The sequence below is a fragment of the Oryzias latipes genome, chromosome 18, assembly GCF_053564925.1.
Source record: "Oryzias latipes strain Hd-rR chromosome 18, Olatipes_Hd-rR_3.1".
NCBI classification, from domain to species: Eukaryota; Metazoa; Chordata; class Actinopteri; order Beloniformes; family Adrianichthyidae; genus Oryzias; species Oryzias latipes.
In genome coordinates, this window is record NC_136254.1 from 31,195,283 (window position 1) to 31,218,561 (window position 23,279).

Here is a 23,279-nt window from a genome sequence, read left to right on the forward strand (position 1 = left end):
GTATTTCTTAATACTGGGTCATCATCCTTGTGTTAATGTGAGTCTTGTTTAATGTGGTCAAGAAATAACGCTTCAAAAGAGGAAACTTTCATCTAAACAAGCTTTAGTACAAAATAATCATAACGGAAGGCATGTAAATATGAAAATCCTTTGAAGTTTTTTTTTTAACACAAATTATTGTTTGAAGCCATTAAATAGTATAAAACTTAAAATAATCTTTACCTTTTCTTCGACTTCCCCAGTGAGTCTTCGTAATTCGTATTTTTTTTTAAGTATTTATTTTGAAAGTACGTTCGCAGTCGGTCTTCTTTCGCGCTACTGTTGTTTCCCTCCTTGTCCTGTGACTCGGTTCAAAGTGGACCCAGAACAGTTACTTTTGGCGGTGATATTGAAATTTAGCCACAAAAAAACCAGAAGAATTTAGCTCAGAAAAGAACATGCTGGTGCTTTATCAGTTATTTCACCACGAGTCACGAGCGAAACGGCTACGCGGTTTTATCCAATGGTTCTAGCCAAGAAGATAGCTGAAGTTTTTGTGATTCTTTTAGCTATTACTGATTAATAACGAAATGTGGGTTGGCGTTTAATGTTAAACAAAATGTTGTCTTTAGAAATTGATTTTTGAGGAGCCTTTTTTTTCTTTTAATAAAAGAAATGCAAGACCGTTTTAAATGATTTGGCCCATGCAGGCATGACCTGGAAACCCCGCAACTGATACGTTGAAGTTTTTATTTCAAGGAAACGTCGAGAATGTTATAAAGTTGTGGCTTCCCGCTAAGAAAACAAAAAAATTGAAATACATTTAAAAACATTTTATAAGAAGAGGCTACAGTTATTCGTCCTCAAAAGAGAAGAGCAGCAAAGAGGTAAGAAAGTGTGCAACTCCTTTATCGTTTGTTTCCGGTGCCGAACTTTCTCTGTTGACAGTAACGTAGATCAAACTAGCACCATCTTAGCAGTGATGTCTTGCTGTTGTTTTTGGTGGGTTAAGTTATTTTAAGTACAAGAAAAAGTTTATTAAAAATAAGCAAGCTGAACAGGATGTCAACATTGGCCAAAGTACAATTGTTTCCTGGTTATCTGTAAAATTAGTTTGCTGTTGATATACACAAAAAAAAAAGTTAAAGTGAAAGCAGACAAAAATTGATTAGAGTTTGATGTGTGCATTAACTTTATTGTTTAATAAAAAAGTTAGGATAAATTTTTTGAATTTATGCCACAACTAAATGCACCAGTTTTGCATTTTTTACATACAAATTAAGTTTTGTCCCCTTTCGGATTTCCAATTATTTTTCCCCTGTACTCTCCTTTATCAATACTTCCAGTCTCCTTTTCTCTATGGAAGCGATTCTGTAGCATAATTAAAAATAAAAGTCAAAACCAGAAATGCTTTTTCATTTTCAAAATGAAGCTGCATCAAATGACTCAAAATTAAAATGAAAAATCAATCAACCAAAACGCTTTTTCCCTTTTAGTCTTAAATACTGCTTATTCTGTCATTTAATAAAAATGATAAGGAAAACGGTAATTGACATTTTATTTTCAACAAGTTATCTGGTAAATGTAAATTCATTTAGAAATGTCTAATTTGACAATTAAAATGGATTAACAGAAATGCTTTTTCATTTTCAAAATGAAGCTGCATCAAATGACAAAATTAAAATGAAAAATCAATACTTCAAAATGCTTTTACATTTTCTACTTCAACACAGCTTATTCTGTGTCATAACTACAAGGAAAATGCAAAGAGGGGATTGCTTTTGCATTTTCACATCCACCCTGCGAACACTGTCGCATTATTCAATTCGAATTTGCATTTCCAGAGGGGAGGCAGGGCGATGACGTCAGTGCTATCTCTGTGTGTCCGGTTGCTAACGGACATGCTAGGAGCAGTGTAGCTTTGTGTTTGCGGCAGAGGAGAGGGCTTTGTGATGGTTGTGCTCTCCTGATGATTGTACACTGCTTCTTTGGACTACGTAGCAGCATTCCCGCCTTCTGGGGTCCTCCTTCGATGCACCGCTGTTTGTCAACCCCCCCCCCCGGACAAATGCTTTGTTTTCGGACCGGCAGCCATGCCCCGTGATCCGCAGATCCAGATCACCGAAGGCGGAAGTACTGCTACGATCTGAGAAACTCTAAACCATCATATGAATTTGTGTTTCCAGTGGTGTCCTGGGGCCTCATTTATAAAACTTTGCGTAGGATTTGCGTCAGAAGTGGCGTACGGATATATATTCGGATTTATAAAACCGTGCGCACGCACATCCTACGCATCTTTCCCTTAATAAATCACAACCAATTCTAAATTTAGCGCAGCTTTTGCGGCTTCATGACACGTCCATAGTTGCCCTTAAATAGTCAGCGAAACGCCCACGAATTAATATTCATTGATTGCGAAATCATGGCAAACACAGAGGAAATCAAAAAAATGTAACTTCACTCAATGTGAAGTTGAAGTTATCGTTGGCGAGGTGGAAAAGAGGAGAAAGTGTTGTTTGAAGGGCACAGTGTGGGCATTACTAATGCCAAAAAGGCACGTGAGCGGCAAACGGTGGCAGACGCCAAATGCTGTAGCCTCACAACCTCAGACCGTGGCCGAAATAAAGAAGTAATGGTCGGACATCAAAGTCGAAGCAAAAAAACGTCTAGCGCTCCATCGCCAGAGTGTCTCTGCCACCGGGGGGGGGGGGGGGGGGCACTGGAGCGCCAGGTGCACCGGGTGACACGCGTGGTTCCTCCGAGTGCTCGTCTGTAACGCCGGGCCCAAAAGCCCGCAGAGGTCCAAGAGGACGGCTCGAGGAAGTCGGAACCGGCTCATAAGCCACTCGTCCTCATTTGCCAGCTCGTCTTCTTGCTGTCTAGATGCGTTCACTCCGAATTCTTCCATTTGCCACATCTTCTAAGAGTGCAAGATCAGCCATTGTGCGTCATTACGCATTGTGATGGGGCATTTTATTTCCCTCCATTTAATTCCATCTGACAAGCTACAGATGTCGGTAATAATCGACGTGGAAATGGGAAATTGTTCAGCGCAAATGTTATTTCTTGTTGCTTTCTGAATGGTTGAGACATACGCCATACATGGTTTTATCAAAAATAAAACAAACTAATGGCATATGCATGAATACCATAATTCCATAGCTTATGAAGAAATGTTTTAATATGAAGACAAATTTCCCCAGTGGACAATTAGTCCGTCTATCCGTCCGTCTGCACGCCCGCACCTATATCTGCTCCGCCAGACGGACACACTGACGAGAATATCAGTTTTGTACATTATTTTGTTCTGTTAACTATATTATTTATGAGGATAAATTGCACACCATGCCAATATTGCAGAACATATTTCACTTTTCTTTCTGCAAATAAGTGTTCATTTGAATTTCTGTTGTAATTTTCGTTTGATTTTTTTGTTTGTTTCACTGCTGATCGATCAAACGAGTGATCGTGCAGGCTGTTAATTCTAAGACTTGCTTTGTGAAGTCTTCATGTTATTTTTGAGAGGTAGTATTGTCATTTTCATTTTCACTTTCACACGTTTCTTCCATCTGCCGACGGTGTCAGCGTTTCTCATTTCATCCTTTTTTGTGCGTACGCTTGGGTCAGAGCTTGCGTGAAGGACCGCACATTTTCCCGTCAAGTTTGCTTTTTATAAATATCAACTATTGCGTAGAGCAGGGGTCGGGAACCTATGGCTCTTTTGATGGTCACATGTGGCTCGCAGACAAATCTTTAATTATACTTTTTTTTTTTCATTAGACCAGTCCTTCTCGGGTGCGATGCGATGCCAGAGGCGCGGAGTAGTATCGGTGCTTGGAGAGAGAAATCTGCGCCAGCACTATCAGTTTACTATTATCTATTATTTCACAGAGTTTGTACCAGCCGGAAACCTGTGAATTGACGTGCCTAAAACTGCGCGCTCCCGTCTCTGAGAAAGAGCGCACAGTTGCGGGAACGGGAGGTGTGAAGAAGAAAGCAGAGGGTGGGGGTGAGGGGTTGTGGGGACAGGCAGCAGGTAAATCACGCATGGATTGTAAAAAAGTAAAACCCGCTGACGTCACTCACTGCAGCGTGAGTGTGTGTTTGGCTCCAGGTCTGCATGTGAGCAGTCTTTCTCACATCTACAAAACATTCAGACCTACGATCACGTTTAAAGTCTCAACGCCTGCATGAAGCAGAAACTCACCACGTATTAACCAGACTAGACAATCAGCAAACCACCACGAGAAATACTCATCATTTATTAGCAACAGCATAACAATGTTATTAAAAAGAATCCACAGACTTATTGTACTTTAAAAATGTTGAAATTACATCGAATGCACACATTCATTTGTATATTTAGTTTTAAACATATCATTGCTTACTGACTTGGACTGGGTGGGTGTTGGGCCGCGTTATAAGTTCTGGAGTTCATTGAACGCATCAAGCAGAGATCTGATTGGCCCTCAGTTCTGTCGCTCAGCCTGTTGTTAGGTAATTTGGACCAATGGGGTTCAGCTATGGGCCAAATAAGGGAAATGGGAGGGCTGGAGCGGGAGCAGGGGAATATAAAGTTGGTAGAAGCGCTCTCGTCTCGTCTCGGCGGGAAAGATTCAGGAGTTGCTGAATTAATAGTACGGCGTTTGTTGCAGTCTACAGTAACCAGAATAAAGAACCCTGAAAGAGGTTAAGTCTCCGTGCCTCAATGTGGGAAAGGGACACTACATTATTGTATGGCTCTTTCGAAATTACATTTCAAAATATGTGGCATTTATGGCTCTCTTGGCCAAAAAGGTTCCCGACCCCTGGCATAGAGAGTGGCGTACACCTTCTTTTGTGCGTACGCAACGTTTATAAATGAGGCCCCAGAACAAAATAAAGGCTGATGTAATTCCCACATATTTACATCCAAGATGCTTATTGCGGCATTGCCAGCACAGAGTTTTAAGTACCTCCATGGCCAATGTTTTTAGCACGTATTAGGCTAATGCTACACCGTCTTTCGGATCCTTATGGCGAAGGAAAAAGCACTGATCGCACGGATTTAAAAAAAAATATGAGCGAGCAGGCCCTTAATAATAATCATGACAATAATAAAAGTACATTTAGAAGATAGTCTCCTGCAGCTTCCCGCTGAGTGCGTGCCTCTGGAAATGCAAATTCGAATTGAAGAATGCGACAGTGTTCGCAGGGTGGATGTGAAAATGCAAATGCAATCCCCTCTTTGCATTTTCCTTGTAGTTATGACACAGAATAAGTTGTGTTGAAGTAGAAAATGGAAAAGCATTTTGAAGGATTGCTTTTTAATTTTAATTTTGAGTCGTTTGATGCAATTACATTTTGAAAATCAAACAGGATTTCTAGTTTTGACTTTTATTTTTAATTATACTACAGAATCGCTTCCATATTTCTCTTAGCTTTTTAGTTAATTTTCTATCCTTTGAGGTTCTGTTGTTTATTCTAAAAACAATTCTAAGGTTTACTGTTTTTAGTCCATTTCTGTATAATTGTTTCTAACTGTCTGCAGACTGTTCTACATATTTTTTTGCAGAAAATTTTTGATTTTCAAACTGCACTTTTTCTCTTAATATGCACAGAAACCCTGTTTTTTTTATTTTGTTATATGTTAACACATTTTGAGGGGATAAGTTTCTTGTTTCTGTTGTCATTAATATCCCCTTTGCGCTCATGTAAAAAAAAAAAAAAAAAGATTATATAAGAAACAATTATTCAAGTCTAAAGAAGGCTCTGGTGTGTGTTTCCTTGTACAACACCCCATTCATTCATTCATTGATTGATGTGACAGAAAATAACACGGCAACTACGTTTCTATTTTGGGATGTTTTCCATAAATCAATTGCATTTCTTACATGGATCTTTTTCTGCTTAGTTGCATGTTATCAGATTTTGTGTTGATGGTAATTGAAGCATATCCCTGATGCAGCAACTTTTTTTTTCTATGCCTGTTGTGTTTATAGTTTTGACGTTTGAAGTACCAGGTTTAGCATGTTTTGTTTTTTAAAATCGTATCGTACATTTCTTTGCTATTAGACTACAGATTAAGAAATCTATTTAAACATTGTAGAGTAAACCTTTGAAATGTTTGTGATTGTTTTGTGAGATAAAGTCTCATCTTGCCAACAAAATTCAAAGGAGCACCTGCATATGATTTGCGTGGCGTTTCCTCATAACTCCGTGTGAGATATGAGGAAATCCCACTTGAATGCATCTGCAGTGAAGTTGGATTGTTTTCTGTTGGAATCCTTTCAATGCAAGACTAAACAAAAGCAGGAGGAGGAGCAGCAGGAGCAGGGAGGTTCACTTATTTCAAGTGCTGCTGTCTTTGGTGGAATCCAGTGCTTACTGAAGGCACAGAGACATTCACCATGTTGCTCTCGGTGCTACTTCTGCTGCTGGTCGGCTGCACACATGCTACTCATTTCTATGGCACAATGATGACGTACTATCCGAAAGAAACGCAAGGAAATAATATGACTGTAAGTACAGATTATTTACAAACTGATTTTTGAAACATGTTTAAATTTTACTGCTATTTATGTTTTCATCTGAAGGTGGTGATTCGCTACAAGCTGAACTTCCGCTCGTGCACAGATGGCGATAGATGGACCTGCCCTGGAAATTGTGGGACTGTAGTTGAGACTCTAAATGTAGTTCAGGAGGTCACCAATGAATTATGGTGTCAGACAGAAGGTGTAATGACGCGGCGGCTATCCAGCAACGCTCCACTGTCACTCACGTGAGTCCAACTCTGCTTTCCACACTATTCTTTTGAGTCTTTTGTGACCAAAAATTGAAAAATATTCTCTTGAATGACAGTTCCTTGCTGATGAAAACTTTTAAAGTTGATAAAAAGTTTGGTAATTAAGTGGGTAACGATATACATAGTTGAACTGAACCGTTTCAGTACGGCAGTTTTGGTTCGGTTCACGTCTGTATCGTTTTGGTACGTTTTTTTTCTTTATTTTCCCGCATGTGCATTTTAACGACCCAGCTGCTTTATCACTCATAGCGAGGAAACGAGAGCCAAGCTGCTAATTAATTAGCTGAGTTATCTGTCCTTGCTCCATGCTCCACTTGCCCGCAAACAGTGTCTGAGAGAGAGTAAACAGAGAAATAGAATGCTCCATCTCTTTTATAGATATATATAGATGACTTTATTAATCCCACAATGGGAAATTTCATTTATCTGTGGCAGCAAAAACGACATTCAGAAATGATCTATATAACATAACATCAAAAAAGGACATCACAAATGACATTCATATTAAATACTTAAAAATTATTATGAAAATTATTATGAAAATTATTATCAAATATGAGATTCTTATCAAAAAAATAAATTAACATTAAATAAATACAGCTGCAATTTTCCATCATTAAAGCCCATTTATAATGAACAGACACGAACAGCATAACAACATGAACCTCACTTCTCTTCACAGCTCTCTCGGTTATGGTGAAAACTTCAACATACAAGATTTCACACTTTCCATGAGTATTAGGGGCTGGAGGCGGGGCTAACCCCCTAATCGCCACTGTATTAACTTTGTGCGGAAGTAATGTTAACCGTGAGTTTCCTCCGAAACGCTATTAGGTGACGGACAGTAAGCATGTCAACATATGACTAATGCAGACGGGAGGCCAGAGATGAGGACCCCATCTGGCTACGCTCCCCTGTGTGGGAACACTTCAGCTTTGTTTTTCAGCATCCATGAAGGGAAGTCGACTGCTGTGTGTTGACAATAGCCGCGGTTACTTGGGCAAAATATGTTGATCGGATCAATGGTCGGGTTAAAATTCAACCATGCACATGGGCACAGGAAACCTTTTTACGAATAGAACAGACGTTTACATGGGTCGCAATTTCGGTTGGAATAAATCATTTGGGCATGCGCAGTAGTGTTGAAAATACTGTAAGCGGAAATGAGTCCCGTTGTAAATGCAGCAGCTCGGTAATATACGAGACGATCTTCCAAACATGCTTTTTATTAATGTAATGAATATTATGAAGCGCCTGTTCGCTCATCGTTTTATTTTTAATCCGTGTGGTCAGTGCTTTTTCTGTGGAAGAACGGAGCTGGAAGAAGCCCGTGTTAGGAGAGGCTAACACGCGCTAACAACATTAGCCTTTTGACGGACACAAAATCCAGGACCATGCGGGAAAAGCTCCAATCTGCATCTTGGCTGCACGTAAAATAAATGTGTGGGAATAAAGTCAGCCTTTATTTTGTCGGGGCACAACTGGAAACACAATTCCACGTGATTGTTTGAACAGTTTCTAAGGACTGACAATATTCCTGCTTTGTAAAGTTCGCACACCGCCCCAAAGCCGCTATGTGTGCTGGCGGCCCGAGCTCTGCTCGAACACACACGGTTCTCCTGAAGCCGGCAGCCGCTAACCCAGAGCGGCGGGATGGCTCGCAGTCCTAATTCTCACACATAACAAAACAACAAAATGCACACGTAACAAAGCACCCTCCCCTCAAACACATATTAATAAATCCGTCTGCTCTGCTCAGAGAGGTTCACACCGTCCACTGGCACCCAAACGCAGAGCTCAGGTGCCGGGTCCAGACGTCCGTGGGCACGAAGCGCTCCTTCCCCGCATCCCCCTCGTGAGGGGTGAAAGAGAGGGGAGAGCCAGCGAGACGATAGCGGGGCGAGAGCGGAGCGGCGCTTTGCACGGGGCGTCCGCAGAGCAGCTGGTCGGTCCCGTATGCGGTCCAAAGCTTTCTCTGGAGCAAAAAACCGTCTATGCATGACGTAAACAAGAGCAGTAGTGACAGGCCAGTCTTCAGGCTAGTGTTAATTATCCAAATTTTTTGGTTCCTGGCAGCTACTAGTTGAATTATTTTATATAGCAGATAACCTACATGGATCTGTTTTATTTATTGTTATATAAAACCAATAAATGCAATTTGTAAGTGATTTTGTTTCTGCTTTTTTTTGTACCTAAAAAATACCAAAAATAGATAGATTTATTAAAAACTTTATTAATCTCCCAAGGGAGAAATTCAGGTGTCCGGCAGCAAAACACACACAATAAATAACAATAAAATAATAGTTCATAAAATAGCAGTTCATATCAGGCAGATTTGTGAAACAGCAGTACCGAACCGAAATGTACCAAACCAGGCCCTATGAAACTCTGAATTCGTACTGAATTAAGATTTCAGCGTATCGTTACACCCCTATTGGTAATTTAGCTGGTCAGGGTGGTGGATACTTAAAGCAACTACTTTATTCTTAAGTGGTTGCAGCACAGGTTTGTTACATTAGATTAGATTAGATTAGATTCAACTTTATTGTCACTACACATGTAGGTACAAGGCAACGAAATGCAGTTAGCATCTAACCAGAAGTGCAATAAGCAGTAAGTACAGAATAAAGGTCTATAGTATGTACAATAACTATACAGGTAAATATTATGGACATAATTTACAGATATTAATACTATAAGCACGATATACAGATAGGTGTACTATGAACAAACTATTCAGATGGGCTATGTAAGAGTGTATGAACACTATAGGCAGAACTATGAACATAATTTACAGTATTGCAATGGACAGTAAAGTGCATAGAAAATATTACAATGTGCAGATGGATTATACAGTGTTCCCAGATGAACAGACAGTAGTGCAAGTAATAAGTTACTGTTTTTGCTTGTTGTGAATAGATAAATAATTCAGAGTGTTGAAGAGGGGGGGAGGAGTCTATGGTGGTGTGGGGGGGGTGTTTTAGGGGTGTCAGAGGGAAGAGTTCAGCAAGGAGACAGCTTTAGGGAAAAAGCTGTTCCTGAATCTTGTGGTCCTTGTCCGGAGTCCGGACAGTCCGTGGTCAGGGTGAGAGGAGTCCTTGAGAATGCTGCGAGCTCGACGTAGACAGCGTTTCTTCTGGATGTCCTCAAGAGCAGGAAGTGGTGTCCCTGTGATGCGCTGCGCAGTTTTCACCACCCTCTGCAGTGCCTTGCGGTCAGCCACTGAGCAGTTCCCATACCAGACTGAGATGCAACTCGTTAGGATGCTCTCGATCGCACACCGGTAGAAGTTCACCAGGATGGATGAAGACAGCTGGTTCTTCTTCAGTGTCCTGAGGAAGAAAAGGCGCTGGTGAGCCTTCTTGACCAGGCTGGAGGTGTTTGTGGCCCAGGACAGTTCCTCCGAGATGGTGGTTCCCAGGAACTTGAAGCTGGAAACACGTTCAACAACCATCCCGTTAATGTGGATGGGGTCATGAGTGCTTCCATTCTTCTTCCTGAAGTCCACAATGAGCTCCTTGGTCTTGTTGGTGTTAAGGAGCAGGTTATTGTCAGCACACCATGTGGCCAGGTGCTGTACCTCTTCCCTGTAGGCAGTCTCCTCGTTGTCACTGATGAGGCCAATCACCGTGGTGTCATCTGCAAACTTAATGATGGAGTTGGATCCATGCACGGGCTTGCAGTCGTGGGTGTAAAGGGAGTAGAGGAATGGGCTCAGCACACAGCCCTGTGGTACGCCAGTATTAAGTGTGATGGTGGTGGAGTGGGTGTGACCTGACCAAACATGCTGAGGCCTGTTGGTCAGAAAGTCCATAATCCAGTTGCAGAGGGAGGTGTTGATTTCCAGGTCTCCAAGTTTAGTGGTCAGCTTGGAGGGAATGACGGTGTTAAATGCTGAGCTGAAGTCAACAAACAACATCCTAACATATGTGTTGTTATTGTCCAGGTGTGTGAGTGCAGAGTGCAGCACTGTGCATACTGCATCCTCTGTGCTTCTATTTCTGCGGTAGGCAAATTGGTGTGGGTCCAGTGTGGGTGGGAGGCAGTCTTTGAGGTGTGCTAGGACCAGTCGCTCGAAGCACTTCATAATGATGGGTGTGAGTGCCACGGGGCGATAGTCATTCAGGCACGTTGGGGAGGAGTGTTTCGGTACTGGCACAATGGATGTGGACTTAAAACATGTTGGCACAGTTGCCTGGGAGAGGGACAGGTTGAAAATGTCTGTGAAGACCCCTGCAAGCTGCTCTGCACATGCCCTAAGCACACGTCCAGGAATGCCATCCGGGCCAGCAGCTTTGCGTGCATTGATCCGGCTCAGTACAGTTTGGACATCTGAGGGGGTGAGTTTAAGGGGTTGGTGGTCTGCTGAGGGTGAGATTTTGGTGGCCATATCCTTGCTGTCGCTATTGAAGCGAGCATAAAAGTCATTTAGCTCGTTAAGGAAGGAGACGTCCGTGACTGTTGGTGTGGAGTTGCTTGACTTGTAGTCACTGATGATCTGGATGCCCTGCCACATGCGTCGGGGGTCAGAGTTGGAAAAGTGTTCCTCTACCTTCAGCTTGTAGCAGTACTTGGCCTTTTTGATGCCCTTTTTCAGGTTAGCCCTGGATTTACTGTAGGTCTGAGCGTCATCTGACCTGAAAGCAGTGTTGCGGTCTTTCAGCAGGAGTCGAACCTCCTTGTTCATCCATGGCTTCTGATTAGGGTATGTTGTTATCTGTTTTTCTGTTGTTACACTGTCAATCGTGGAGTTGATGTGATCCAGTACAGAGGAGGTGTAGATATCAATGTCCGTGTGAGAGCCACAGGCAGCCTGTGAAGCAAACATGCTCCAGTCAGTGTGTTGAAACCTGTCTTGAAGTAAAGTGTCTGCTCCAGTTGGCCACACTTTGATGGTCTTCACTGATGGCTTCACACGGTTGATGAGGGGTGAATACTTAGGGGTGAGAAACAAAGAAAGGTGATCAGACTGTCCGAGGTGGGGGAGGGGGCTAGCGATGTAAGCTCCATTGATATTTGTATAAACATGGTCCAGAGTTTTGTCTCCTCTGGTGTGGCAGGAAACATGCTGGTGAAATTTGGGGAGTACTGTTTTTAATTTGCAGTGATTAAAATCACCCGCGACAATAAAAGCAGCCTCTGGGTGAGCAGTCTGTTGTTTACTAATGGCTGCATGAAGTTCGTTCAAAGCAAGCTTGGCATTAGCATCCGGTGCGATATAGACTGCGATTATTATGGTGGAAGTGAACTCCCGTGGCAGATAAAAAGGTCTACATTTAACCATGAGAAACTCTAGGTTAGCTGAACAGTGTCTTCCAACAATGAAAGTGTTCGTACACCAAGCTTTGTTGACATAAATGCACAATCCACCACCTCTTGTCTTGCCAGAGTCATCTGCCGTTCTATCTGCCCGGAGCATGTAGCGTCCTGCTAGCTCAATAGCATTGTTGGGTACGTCGTTGTGTAGCCATGTTTCTGTGAAAACCATGATATTGCAGTCCATGAGTCTCTTACTGTGGGTGATGCGGAGTCGTAACTCATCCATTTTGTTCACCAGTGACCGCACATTAGTGAGGAAGATGCTGGGTAAAGAGAGCCGGAACGGTGTTAGCTTTAGCTTGGCTCTTACGCCTCCACGCTTCCCCCGCCTTTGTTTACGATCCCGACGCCGCCTGTGAGCACTTCCGCCCGGCCGGGTAGAGTGCGAAGCCTCGGTTGTTCTAGCGATCTCAGGGATGAGTCGAAGATTGGTGATAAAACTGCTGGTAAAGTCCTCACCGATATCCAAAAGCTCGTGTCGGGTGTATGATGTTAAAGCAAAGCTGTTCAGTACGAAGAGACCCGAGATGAGCAGGAATAATACTGCAAAATTGCAAAAACTGGAGAGACGCTGAGCCTCGCGATGTGTTCGCGCCGCCATCATCATCATCCGATGGATGTATTTCATGTATTTCCTCTGTCCCTTCTGTTTTCTTCATCTGAAGATTTTCTGGTGGAAACTGGATAGATGGAATCAAAAATGGTGTTGTTTCATGGCAAGCAGTGACTCAAGTGGAGTTGAGGACCCGGTCTGACACCGGCAGAGCCAACTCCTCACCGCAGACCACCATCATGCCGTCTGTAAGGTAAGTTCACGCACAATCCAGTTTTATCTTTACACATGTTGCTGCCACACTAGCTTATCGCTACAACTAGTCCATCTCGACATAAATGTTTCCAATGAGAGCCAAAACTTTTAAGCCAAGTTGAAAAACAACTGTATTGATTATGCCTGTTTAATAACTGTTTGTTTCTTAAACTCTGCTGTGACTGAGAAAATGCTTTATCTGAGAATAGTGTTCCTGCATTTTTCGTGGGAGATTAATCAGTTTCAAACACAAATGAAAAAGACAGATGATGTTCTTAAAGGAAAAAAACAGGTTTGATGCAGAAATCTTAAGTCATTTATTTTGTGGAGATGGAAAGATCTTTGTTAAAGAGCCACAGTCATCCGTCAGGACACAATGGTCTCTGACAGCTTTGTTTAGGATTGCAAAATATCTCAGCAAAAAGTCAAAATGACAAAGTGCAAAAGAAAGAATGGAAAGCATCTGTGGTGGTTTCAAAACTGATAACTTCAGATATTTAAAAGCTGTTCATTTGAAACCAATGTGTTACCTGTTACATTAGAATGCCAGTTCTTGCAGTATTCACAGGTGAATCTCTAGCGAAAGTAAATGTTTAAATATACCACAAGATCATTAATTTTTCAAAGCTTTTTATTTGAGCTACGTTTTATAACAAACAGTTAAGGAATGAGGGGGCTAGCCCGATTTTTGTGGTTGATGTCTGTCCTAAACTGGAACAGAAGGGTTCTGTTGTCGTGAATCTATGAATAGCAGTGGCGCCTGCATGCGCACGTCACTGTGTGAAGACGCAAATGCAAATCCAGTAACATATTTGGATGAAGGGAACAAAAAGGACTCTTGAACCTTCATCTACCTGTTAACAGCTCTAAAAATTAACTGGAGACATACAGTACTGAAAAATAAATTCCGCATTTTAAACGGAGTTTAATTGATTGGTTAAAACAATAAAATCTGTAAATAAATTCAAATACCTGGGGGTAACTTTAGATCAGACTCTTGGTTTCAACAGCCATGTCAAAAAAGTGAAGTAACAGAAATATAATTTATCAAATTTTATGTACATGAATGCTTGTGATTGAAAGTGTGACTAAAAGAAGAGAAAACGTGCTGTTGTGCTCAGTTTTGCTACGCATTTTCTTTTTTTTAAACTATTCACCACATTCATTCCACTCTGTTGAATTTCAACGATTGTATTTGTTTAGCCTTTACTTGTTCTTACTTTCTTCGGGTCAACGGGCTGGAAATAACACATTTTTCTATAACATGTCAAAAGCCATCTTTTCACCTGTCACGTAGTCAATGTTCCTTTGTGCATTCTCCCTCGTTTTGAATAAACTCTTAAAAAAATCCACATCCAAAGGCTTCAAACCACAAACAAGAACCTGTTTTATTTATGCTTATGTAAAACTCACATAAAGATCAACTGTAGTGTTGTTTCACCGCAGACACTAGATGTTGTTTGTTCTTGTTTGTCATCAGGGTTCCTTCAAACTGTCGGAGAGATTATGACCTGCTGGCTTTTGATCCAGATGGAGATACGGTTCAGTGCAGATATGGAGTCTTATCAGAGTGTAACCCCTGTACTGACCCAAGTGTCCTCTCCTTGTTAAATGTGAGTAACAGTCTGAGGTCAAAGATGAGCTTTGATCCTCTTCTCTTTTTGTCAACTGAATTTTAACTTTTATTACTGCTTGGTTTGAAAGATACTATACATTTACACTACTCTCAAATTAGTTAGGGATGTTGTGAAAACCTGTTGATGTGTTGAATACACAGTGATTCTTTCACTGCAGATTTTGGGGATATGGAAGCAATGGTATCGGGGTGATAGACACGCCTTATTTTGTGTTTTCCACATAATGGTCTCACTGTGTAAAGTGTCTTACTTATTGGGGCAAAAACCTAGACTATCTAAAAGAAAAACTTTTCAATGTAGCATCAATTTCATATTTTTTGTGTATAAAAAGCAAATTTTGTCTCTAAGTTATTCCAAGTTCTTCATGTAAACAGACATTAACAGATGGCATTGTTTATCGGACAAACAGTGCCACCTGGCTGTAGCGCGCCTTCGGGTTTGTAGTTGGCTGTTAGATGTTACAGGTGAACTTTGTCTCAAAGTGTCATCAGCAGACTTGGATCAAGACCCTACTGTCAGAGTTTGTGACAGACCCAGGAGTGGAGCTCCATCAGTGACAGTCCACAGCCATGACCAGAACCTAAGGACCTCTGACCTCAGACTTGGTTTAGCAAATGCCACCTAGCTGCAGGCCCGTTTACCAGATGTGAGGGCTACTAGGGTTTCTAGACAAACCATTTACAACCACTGACATCAAGACACCGCAGTGAGCGTTTGCAGTGGACACCAGACCATGTGGCCTGGACTATGCAGCATTGGTCGACCATCCTGTTCACCGATGAGTGTCACTGTGCACAGAAATGATGGTCATCAGCGTTGCTGGAGACGGCGATGTGAGCGATGCGCCAAGGTCAACATGGTCCCCAGGGTTGGCTTTGGTGGAGGAGGTACAGCAGTCTGGGCAGGCAGAGCAAAACCGATTTAGTTCTTGTAGATGGTCCACTTACTTACACCTCCAACTTAATGTTCATGGGTATTAATGCTCCACTACATGGGGCCAGAATTGTCACAGCTGGACCTCAAAAAGTCAAAGAGCTGCATATGGTTTGACCAGCAATGCCCCCAGACCTTAGCCCCATGGAGCACGTCTGGGATCAACTGAAGCTGAGACTGGATGACGCCCCCCTCCCCCAATCCCCAAGTGACCTGGCAGAACTGCATGTAGCACTTATGGAAAAGTGGAACGCTGGTGAGGCTGGTGAGGTTCAGGAGACGTCACTGTCAAGGTGTCATTACAGCAAATGGTGGAAATACCCGTCGTTGATTGACACGGTCAATTGTTGTAATTGGGACGATATTTATTATTGTCCTAATTTTGGGGGTAATAAATGTCAAACTAATGGAAAAGGGGTGTCTTCTAATTTATTCTTAGTAAAATCCAAGGAAACTTATTTTATTAAAATTTAAACTAAATGAGGAAAGCAGTCGTGTAAATAACAGTATCCCTAGCTTACTGTGAGTAGTGTATTTTGTTGGAAAAGACATTTGAGAATTGTTTTTGTTTCTTTATCACCTTGCAGAATTGCACTCTGTCATTCAGTCCCACCAGCAGCAGCAATGAAGGTCCATATACAGTGCAGATGATGATAGAGGACTTTCCCAGACAGAACATTACGCTCACACCAACCAGCGGTTCACCGGTGCTGATGTATCCCTTCCAGCCCCTCAGCAAGATCCCCCTCCAGTTTGTTCTTAAAGGTACAGGTTCATCTCTTTGGGAAACATCCATCTGTCCACAAACAACCTGAAGAGCCTGATCGGGTTTTTAACTTTTAAATACAGCCTTGTTATTTTTGTTCTTGTTGTGAACCAACAGTTGAATAGACATTTGGGTTTGGATCGAAATGATGCACTAGTTACGTGTTTTTCCTCTGAAAAATTGAATTCTGTTTTGCTCCAGTGGATCCTGCTGTAACGTCCTGCACTGAAGGAGTCTTTTTACCCAAGTTCCTCCCCACAACTCCAGCCAACAAAGATCGACTGTATGCGGCTGTCAATCAGACGCTGAAAATCCCCATCAGGGCAGTGGCCACCAACTCCATGTAAGACGATAGAAAGGATAAATACAAAAGTTTTACATTCAAGAGATGCGTTATTCAAAACTACTTACAGCTTTCCTTTGACTTTGACTTGATGAGGTTAGGTTTAGACAAAATTACTTACTAAATCTTTGCCCAACTGTTCAGCTGTTCCTAGCTCGTTCTACGGAGCTCCAGCCACTCAGTTCTTTACATAACAGTTTTTACGCAACAATTTTTTGTTTTATTGCGCACAGAAAGCATCACTTCCTTGATATTCCCCTAACCTCTTAACTTCCTTTTGCTGAAGGATCTCCACCCTACTGATCAGCGGGCCGCACGGTGTCGCCCAGGTCAGTGATGGATCAGGAAACTTCAACCTGACGTGGACACCCTCTGACAGCCATGATGGAGAAAGCCATCCCATCTGTTTTGTTGTCCAGGCGACTTCAAGGTTACCTCACTATAAACTCACTCAATTATTTGAGAAAAGGCTGAGCATTGTTCTAAATTAAACACCAGTTTAGGATAGTTCAATGCTTGTCAGTAACACAAAGAGGATCTTTACTGATGCCTTGGAATTTAAATAAAAGATCTTTTAAAGAAAGCTGGATAAGTTAGAGAACGATCAAGTTAACCGTGGCTCCACGTTTACTTGCTAAACACAGATTTAACTACCAGAACTCCTAAACCATTTGTGCAATCAAGTCCTACTTAGTTGATCCAGAAAAAAGCGGATTTGCGCTGTTATGAAACACTTTACAGTAGTAACTTTGCTTTACTGATACTTTACTAACCTTACGTTAGTAATTTTACTGTACGAATACCTTACCAACATTCAATTTTATTTATATAGCCCAACATTTACAACAATAGTCATCTCAATGGGCTTTATGCTGGTAATTGTGTAATAAACATGAATCATAAAGAACATAAAGTCATAAAATTCAACAGCTGATTTCTAAACTAAACTGACTTAACTAAACTGGGCATCCCTGCCCTTAGACCCTCCTTCAAGGTAAGGAAAACTCCTAAAAAATAACGGATTACGGAAAAAAAGAAGAAACCTCAGGGGTGCCCACATGAGAGAGGGATCCTCCTCCAGGACGGACAACTGGGTCTTTTCAGAAGAGGTTTAACAACTGCATGTTTAAAAGACTGTGGCACATGACCTGAGAGGTATTCATTATAGTTGATATGAATTCATTAATTAGGGGGAAGGTTTCCATAAAAAGCTTAATGGGGAGACAAGACAAGTTGATGATTTGGAGGACACAATAATTGATGTTATTTATGCTTGATCCACAGCTGTGAAGCAGTCTAATGTTACAGAGGTTTCTACGGATGCCTTCTCTTCTACCACTTCAGCCTTCTCTGGGCTGATAGTAGGAATAACTTGATTCAACTTATGTCTAATATTTGAGATTTTACAATAAAAATGTATGAAAATCCTCAGAGCTGAGAGAAACAGGAACATGTGGTTCTACTGAGCTCTTAACTGCGAGTTAATCTAGCAATAGTACTAAAAAGAAATCTTGGATTATTTCCATTCTCTGATATTAAGGCTGAATAGGACTGGTTTCTTGCTTTTTTATAATTTAAAAGGCTATGTTTCCAGGTATTCAGAGACTGCTCAGAACAGGAGCGGCAGCATTTTCTTTCTTACGGGTCGCTTGCTTAAGAAAACGTATTTCAGCGTTAAACCACGGTGCTACTCGGTTTTGTCTAACAAGCTCAGGTTTCAGGGGGCAACAACATGGAGTGTACTCCTGAGGGCTTGTAAGGCATCATTAACAAAGTGGTCATTTATACTTGGACGGATGCTATGGGAGCTGGTCCCAGAGTATTTGCTCAGCATGTTACAAAATATGTTAGAAACTGTACTAACACTTTACATAAGTCACTAACACTTTACTAAACTTACATTAGTAACTTTACTGCACTAATACTTTACTAAACTTATGTTAGCAAGTTAACTAGCACTTAATAAACTTTACATTCGTAGCCTTACCACCACTTTACTAAACTTAAGGTAGTAACTTTATCAACACTTAATAAACTTGCCATTAGTAACGTTACCAAAGCCATAATTTACAAATAAATTCTTTAAAAATCAGACAATGTCACTTTCTGGATTGTCATAGTTGAGGTTTACCTATGATGAAAATGACAGGCCTCCCTAATCTTTTTAAGTGGGAGAACTGGCACGATTGGTGGCTGACTAAATACATTCTTTTTTTTGAACACACTTTATTCAAGTATGCAGATCAATTATTGACTTTTACAGCATAACGAAATGAATGAAGGACAATTGGCATCTCAGCAAAAATGAAGGTATCAACAGGAGTCTTTCAAAGTCAGTTTCCCATGGCTCAGAAAACATTACCATAAAAATAAATAAACAATGAAACAATAATTGAAGAAGAAATATTACATTGTACACTGATTATGAGTGGAAAAGCCGCCCATAAAGGTAAACGAAACTTTCCCATTGCAAAAACACTCTTAGCAAAAACGTATCCATCTGGCCAATCAAAGTGTTCAGTCACAGGAGTCAATAAGTCATAAAACATCTCTGACCTCAAATGAAGTTTAGCTGTTATTTTTTCCATCAAACTTTCCTCAAAGCCTCCAGCCACCGTTCAAGAGTCGGGGGTGAGGTTTTAAGCCAAGATCTGGTAATCATCTTTTTTGCCACCAGTAGAAGAATTTGTATAAGTTTAACTTTTTTCTTCCCTATGCCTTCTTCTGGAAGGATGCCTATTATATAGTAAAGTGAATTTAATGGCAAGTTGACCTGTGTTATAACTTTAATAATGTTTTGAATTCCTTGCCAATATGGTATGAGAACAGGGCAGTCCCAAAAAATATGTGTGTGATCTCCAATTTGATTGCATTTCCTCCAACATAAATCAGATTTATTTTTGTCATATTTAGATATGGTGTACGGTGTCTTGAAAAATCTCATCATAATCTTCCAGTTGAACTCATTCCATGTAGGACTGTTTGAAATTTTATGAACCCCCTCGCAGATTGCTTCCCACTTTTCATCCTCAATGACAATGTTTGCCTCCAATTCCCATTTTCCTAAATACATTCTTACCCCACTCTGTATCAGAGGTTTAAGGTGAAGCTGTTCACTGATGAATAGAAGTTTCAAGTCTCTCTGAAGGTTTCAAGTTTGTGATAATGAATAAAACAATCAAGGGATCAGAGTTCTTTAACATTTTCTTATCACTTTATCATCACTTGTTGCAGTTTTTAGTGGAGGTTCTGCTAATGTCATTCAAACACACATCAAGGTTTCACCAAAAAACAAAGATGAATAACAAACTGACTTGTTCCCACAGTTCATCCAGCAGCACTTTTTATCACTCCAACTTGCGATGCGTCGTTGTGAGTGTTGGAGAAAGTGAGTCATATTCCCTCACATGCTTTGTTGTTATCTGGAGCAATATGATTCCTTTTAAATCAGTTTGTTCTTGTTTACCTCTGCATGGACACAGGTCTGACCCCATACACCACTGAACCTGAACAACTTTCCCCATCACCTCTATATATAAGCGATCTGATCCCATACACCAAGCCTAAAAAACCTTCCCCATCACCTCTATATATACGCGATCTGATCCCATACAACACTTCACCTGAACTTGCCCCATCACCTCTAAATATAAGCGATCTGATCCCATACACCACTGGACCTGAACAACTTATCCTATCACCAACCGAAGTATCCACCGCCTCAACACCAATGATCACACCTGCAGGAAATAACTGTAAGCACAACAGACTTGAATAAAAATACAGATATTTCATGGTTGATGTTAATGTGAAGTCTGCTTTTTTCATCCATCTGCTTCCAGTTGTTGTTGCTCTGTCAATTAGGATTTCCACCACCTTACCATGGGAAAACGTCAAAGATGAATTCCTGTCACAGGTGAGTCCCTAGCATTACCAAACAAGGAACAGGTTTAGATAAACTGTTCTCTTATTGGCAGACGTTTGATATGTTTAGCAGAAGACATCTAGTGTTTACTTTAACCCTTTAACATCGGAGCTTTAGCATCAGTGTTGACGTTCTTTGAATTTCTATAACTCTTCCACCATTAACGCAATTTTCATGACTCCAATGGATTCTGAAGTGGAGAAAATGCAATACTGATTTGCAACACTTTATGTTAGTAAAGTCTACCAGAGCAAAGCAGCTTTACTCAATTTCACAATCAGATGGAATTGATTTGATTGCATAGTTAGTTTAGGTGATTCAGAGAGTGTGTGTTAGTGTCACCCATGACATATCCTATAAGCTCTAGTACAAAGAGACCTAAATGTATGATTTTCTTTTCTCCTGACTGGGCACAGCCAGCAGTTTTGATCAGATCGTATCTTGTTTATGTTTCCAGCTGAAAGCTGAACTTGTTAGACGTGGACTGCCACCAGACCTGAGTTTACAGATCCTGCAGAGCCGAGAAGTGTAGATGACATCATCATCATCCAAAGTGGCCGAACCTGAACCAAAGAATGTTTCCAAAGTTGACATTGATGGATGTTTTCCGTTTTAAAACAATTTCCCTATTCATGCTTCTGTTCAGTTTCCCTAAAATATTGTTTAAATTTGGTTTTGCTTTTCTACCGAAGTTGATTTTTTTTTGTGCTGGTTGTAAATACATTTTGCAGTGTATGTTTGGAAGTGTAACTATGGCCGCATTGACACTGCAGGTCTTGATGCCCAAATCCGATTTTCTGACTATATCCGATTTTTTTTTTTTTTTTGACGACCCGCTTACATCATCTTTTAAAAGTGACCCGTATCCAATTTTTCATTTATACTATACAATGCTGAAACTATCAAACGTAGACATTCTGAGGACTACGTAGCAGCATTTCCACCTTCTGCTCTGTTTTCTACCTGACTGAGAAGGCAGCAAAAGAAGTCCACTGCAGCAGCCAGAGGCACTATGAAAACCTGCAGGTAGGACAAAACCTCAATGCAGGACGATCTAGAAATAAAGACACGTGTGTCATGTTTTCCTGCACTTCTTTTTTTCAGAAACATAACAGGAAGCTCCAGTGGAAATCCTCCAGAACACAAAGTTCTCAGGGTTCTGTGTTCTTTAAAATGAAAAGACATAAGATGAGCCACGGCAGTTTTGGTTAACAGAAAATTCCCTACTATATCAAATTTAATGTACATTTATGACAAATGTTTGTACATATGTAATCAGTAACAGTCTCCCCACTTTTAGCGCCTTTTCTGTTCACATGGAGAACAGGTTTGTTGTTTTATTTTTAGAACAAACTGCCAAAAGACTTTCTTTCATGGCCTGTTTAAGCAGAAATAAAATACTGATCCTAATCATCACTGATAGATGCTCGGTACACCACCGGAAAATGTTTTGTTTTGGCTTTTACTCAGTGATGTACATGACAAGTGGTTCAGAAGAAACTGTTAGATATCTCTTTCATTGTTGTTTAATATTTTTATTTCTTTTCCTGATTCTGCTGGTTTAATAAAGATTTAATTTTTTTGTGACAAAGTAAAGTGGTTTCTTCCTTCTAAAAGGCTTTTTATTGCTTTGGAGATCTTCTGGAGTTCTGGGGCGAAGAATCATATTAAAGGTTTTAATTACTGTTATGCTTATGTTAATTTTTTACCCGTTTCAAAACATTCATTTCATTTTGTACAAATTTTTTGACCAGAACTTATACTAAATATTTATTATTGTTGCTGACTCATGTAGGGGTAGAAAGTTCATTTTAATTTTTTTAATCTGAAAAAAAAGGTAAGGGAATTAAGGTTGATTAGAAGTAATATTGTGTTACTGTATTCTTTAATACTGGGTCATCATCCTTGTGTTAATGTGAGTTTAGTTTAATGTGGTCAAGAAATAACGCTTCAAAAAGGCAAAATGAAACGTTTTCATCTAAACAAGCTTTAGTACAGAATAATCATAATGAAAGGCATGTAAATATGAAAGTCTTCTGAAGTGTTTTTTTTTTTTTTTACACAAATGCTTTTCCATTTTCTACTTCAATACACGTCACACATGGCTGCACGGTGGCGCTGTGCCTCACAGCAAGAAAGCCCCCGGTTCAGGTCCCGACCTTTCTGTGTGGAGTTTGCATGTTCTCCCCGTGTATGCGTGGGTTCTCTCCGGGATCTCCGGCTTCCTCCCACCGTCCAAAAACATGCTTCATAGGTTAATTGGCAACTCTAAAGTGTCCCTAGGTGTGAGAGTGAATGGGTATGCGTTTGTGGACATTCTACTCTGCGACAGACTGGCGACCTGTCCAGGGTGTCTCTTGCCTTCGCCCACAAGTGGCCGGGATAGGCTCCAGCAGCACCGTCGCCCCCAAAGGGAACAAAACGGAATAGAAGATGAAAAAATGATACTTCAACACAGCTTATTCTGTCATAACTAAAAGGAAAATGCAAAGAGGGGATCGCATTTGCATTTTCACGTCCACGCTCCGAACACTTTGCATTATTCAATTCGAGAACTTTTTAAAAAAGAAATGTCAAATACAATTTTTTTTATCATTTCAATTTAGTGACAGAATAAGCAGTATTAAAGACTAAACTGAAAAAGCATTTTGGCGGATTGCTTTTTCATTTAAATTTTGCAGCTTCATTTTGAAAAGGAAAAAAGCATTTCTGGTTTTGACTTTTATTTTTAATTATGCTACAGAATCGCTTCCATATTTCTCTTAGCTTTTTTAGTTAATTTTCT

At 40.7% G+C, this 23,279-nt stretch overlaps 1 protein-coding gene across 4 annotated transcripts; it reads left to right on the top strand.

The window, feature by feature from the left end:
- The first annotated feature begins 219 nt into the window (after positions 1 to 219).
- Positions 220 to 22,085, top strand: LOC105356397 (uncharacterized). 4 transcript variants are annotated; one of them, XM_078935755.1, is made up of 13 exons: positions 220 to 492; positions 6,259 to 6,479; positions 6,555 to 6,739; positions 12,748 to 12,888; positions 14,371 to 14,503; positions 16,048 to 16,225; positions 16,428 to 16,569; positions 16,856 to 16,999; positions 19,896 to 19,957; positions 20,052 to 20,324; positions 20,412 to 20,485; positions 20,952 to 21,520; positions 21,599 to 22,085. In XM_078935755.1, exons 2-12 carry the CDS (start codon positions 6,369 to 6,371, stop codon positions 21,024 to 21,026), a joined length of 1,518 nt encoding a protein of 505 aa, XP_078791881.1. In that variant the 5' UTR covers positions 220 to 492; positions 6,259 to 6,368; the 3' UTR covers positions 21,027 to 21,520; positions 21,599 to 22,085. The 4 variants fall into 4 exon arrangements, with proteins under 4 accessions (XP_078791881.1, XP_020567170.1, XP_078791882.1 ...); XM_020711511.3 differs by lacking the exon at positions 220 to 492 and adding an exon at positions 499 to 866; XM_078935756.1 differs by lacking the exons at positions 220 to 492; positions 6,259 to 6,479 and adding an exon at positions 499 to 866.
- Positions 22,086 to 23,279: the final 1,194 nt, after the last annotated feature.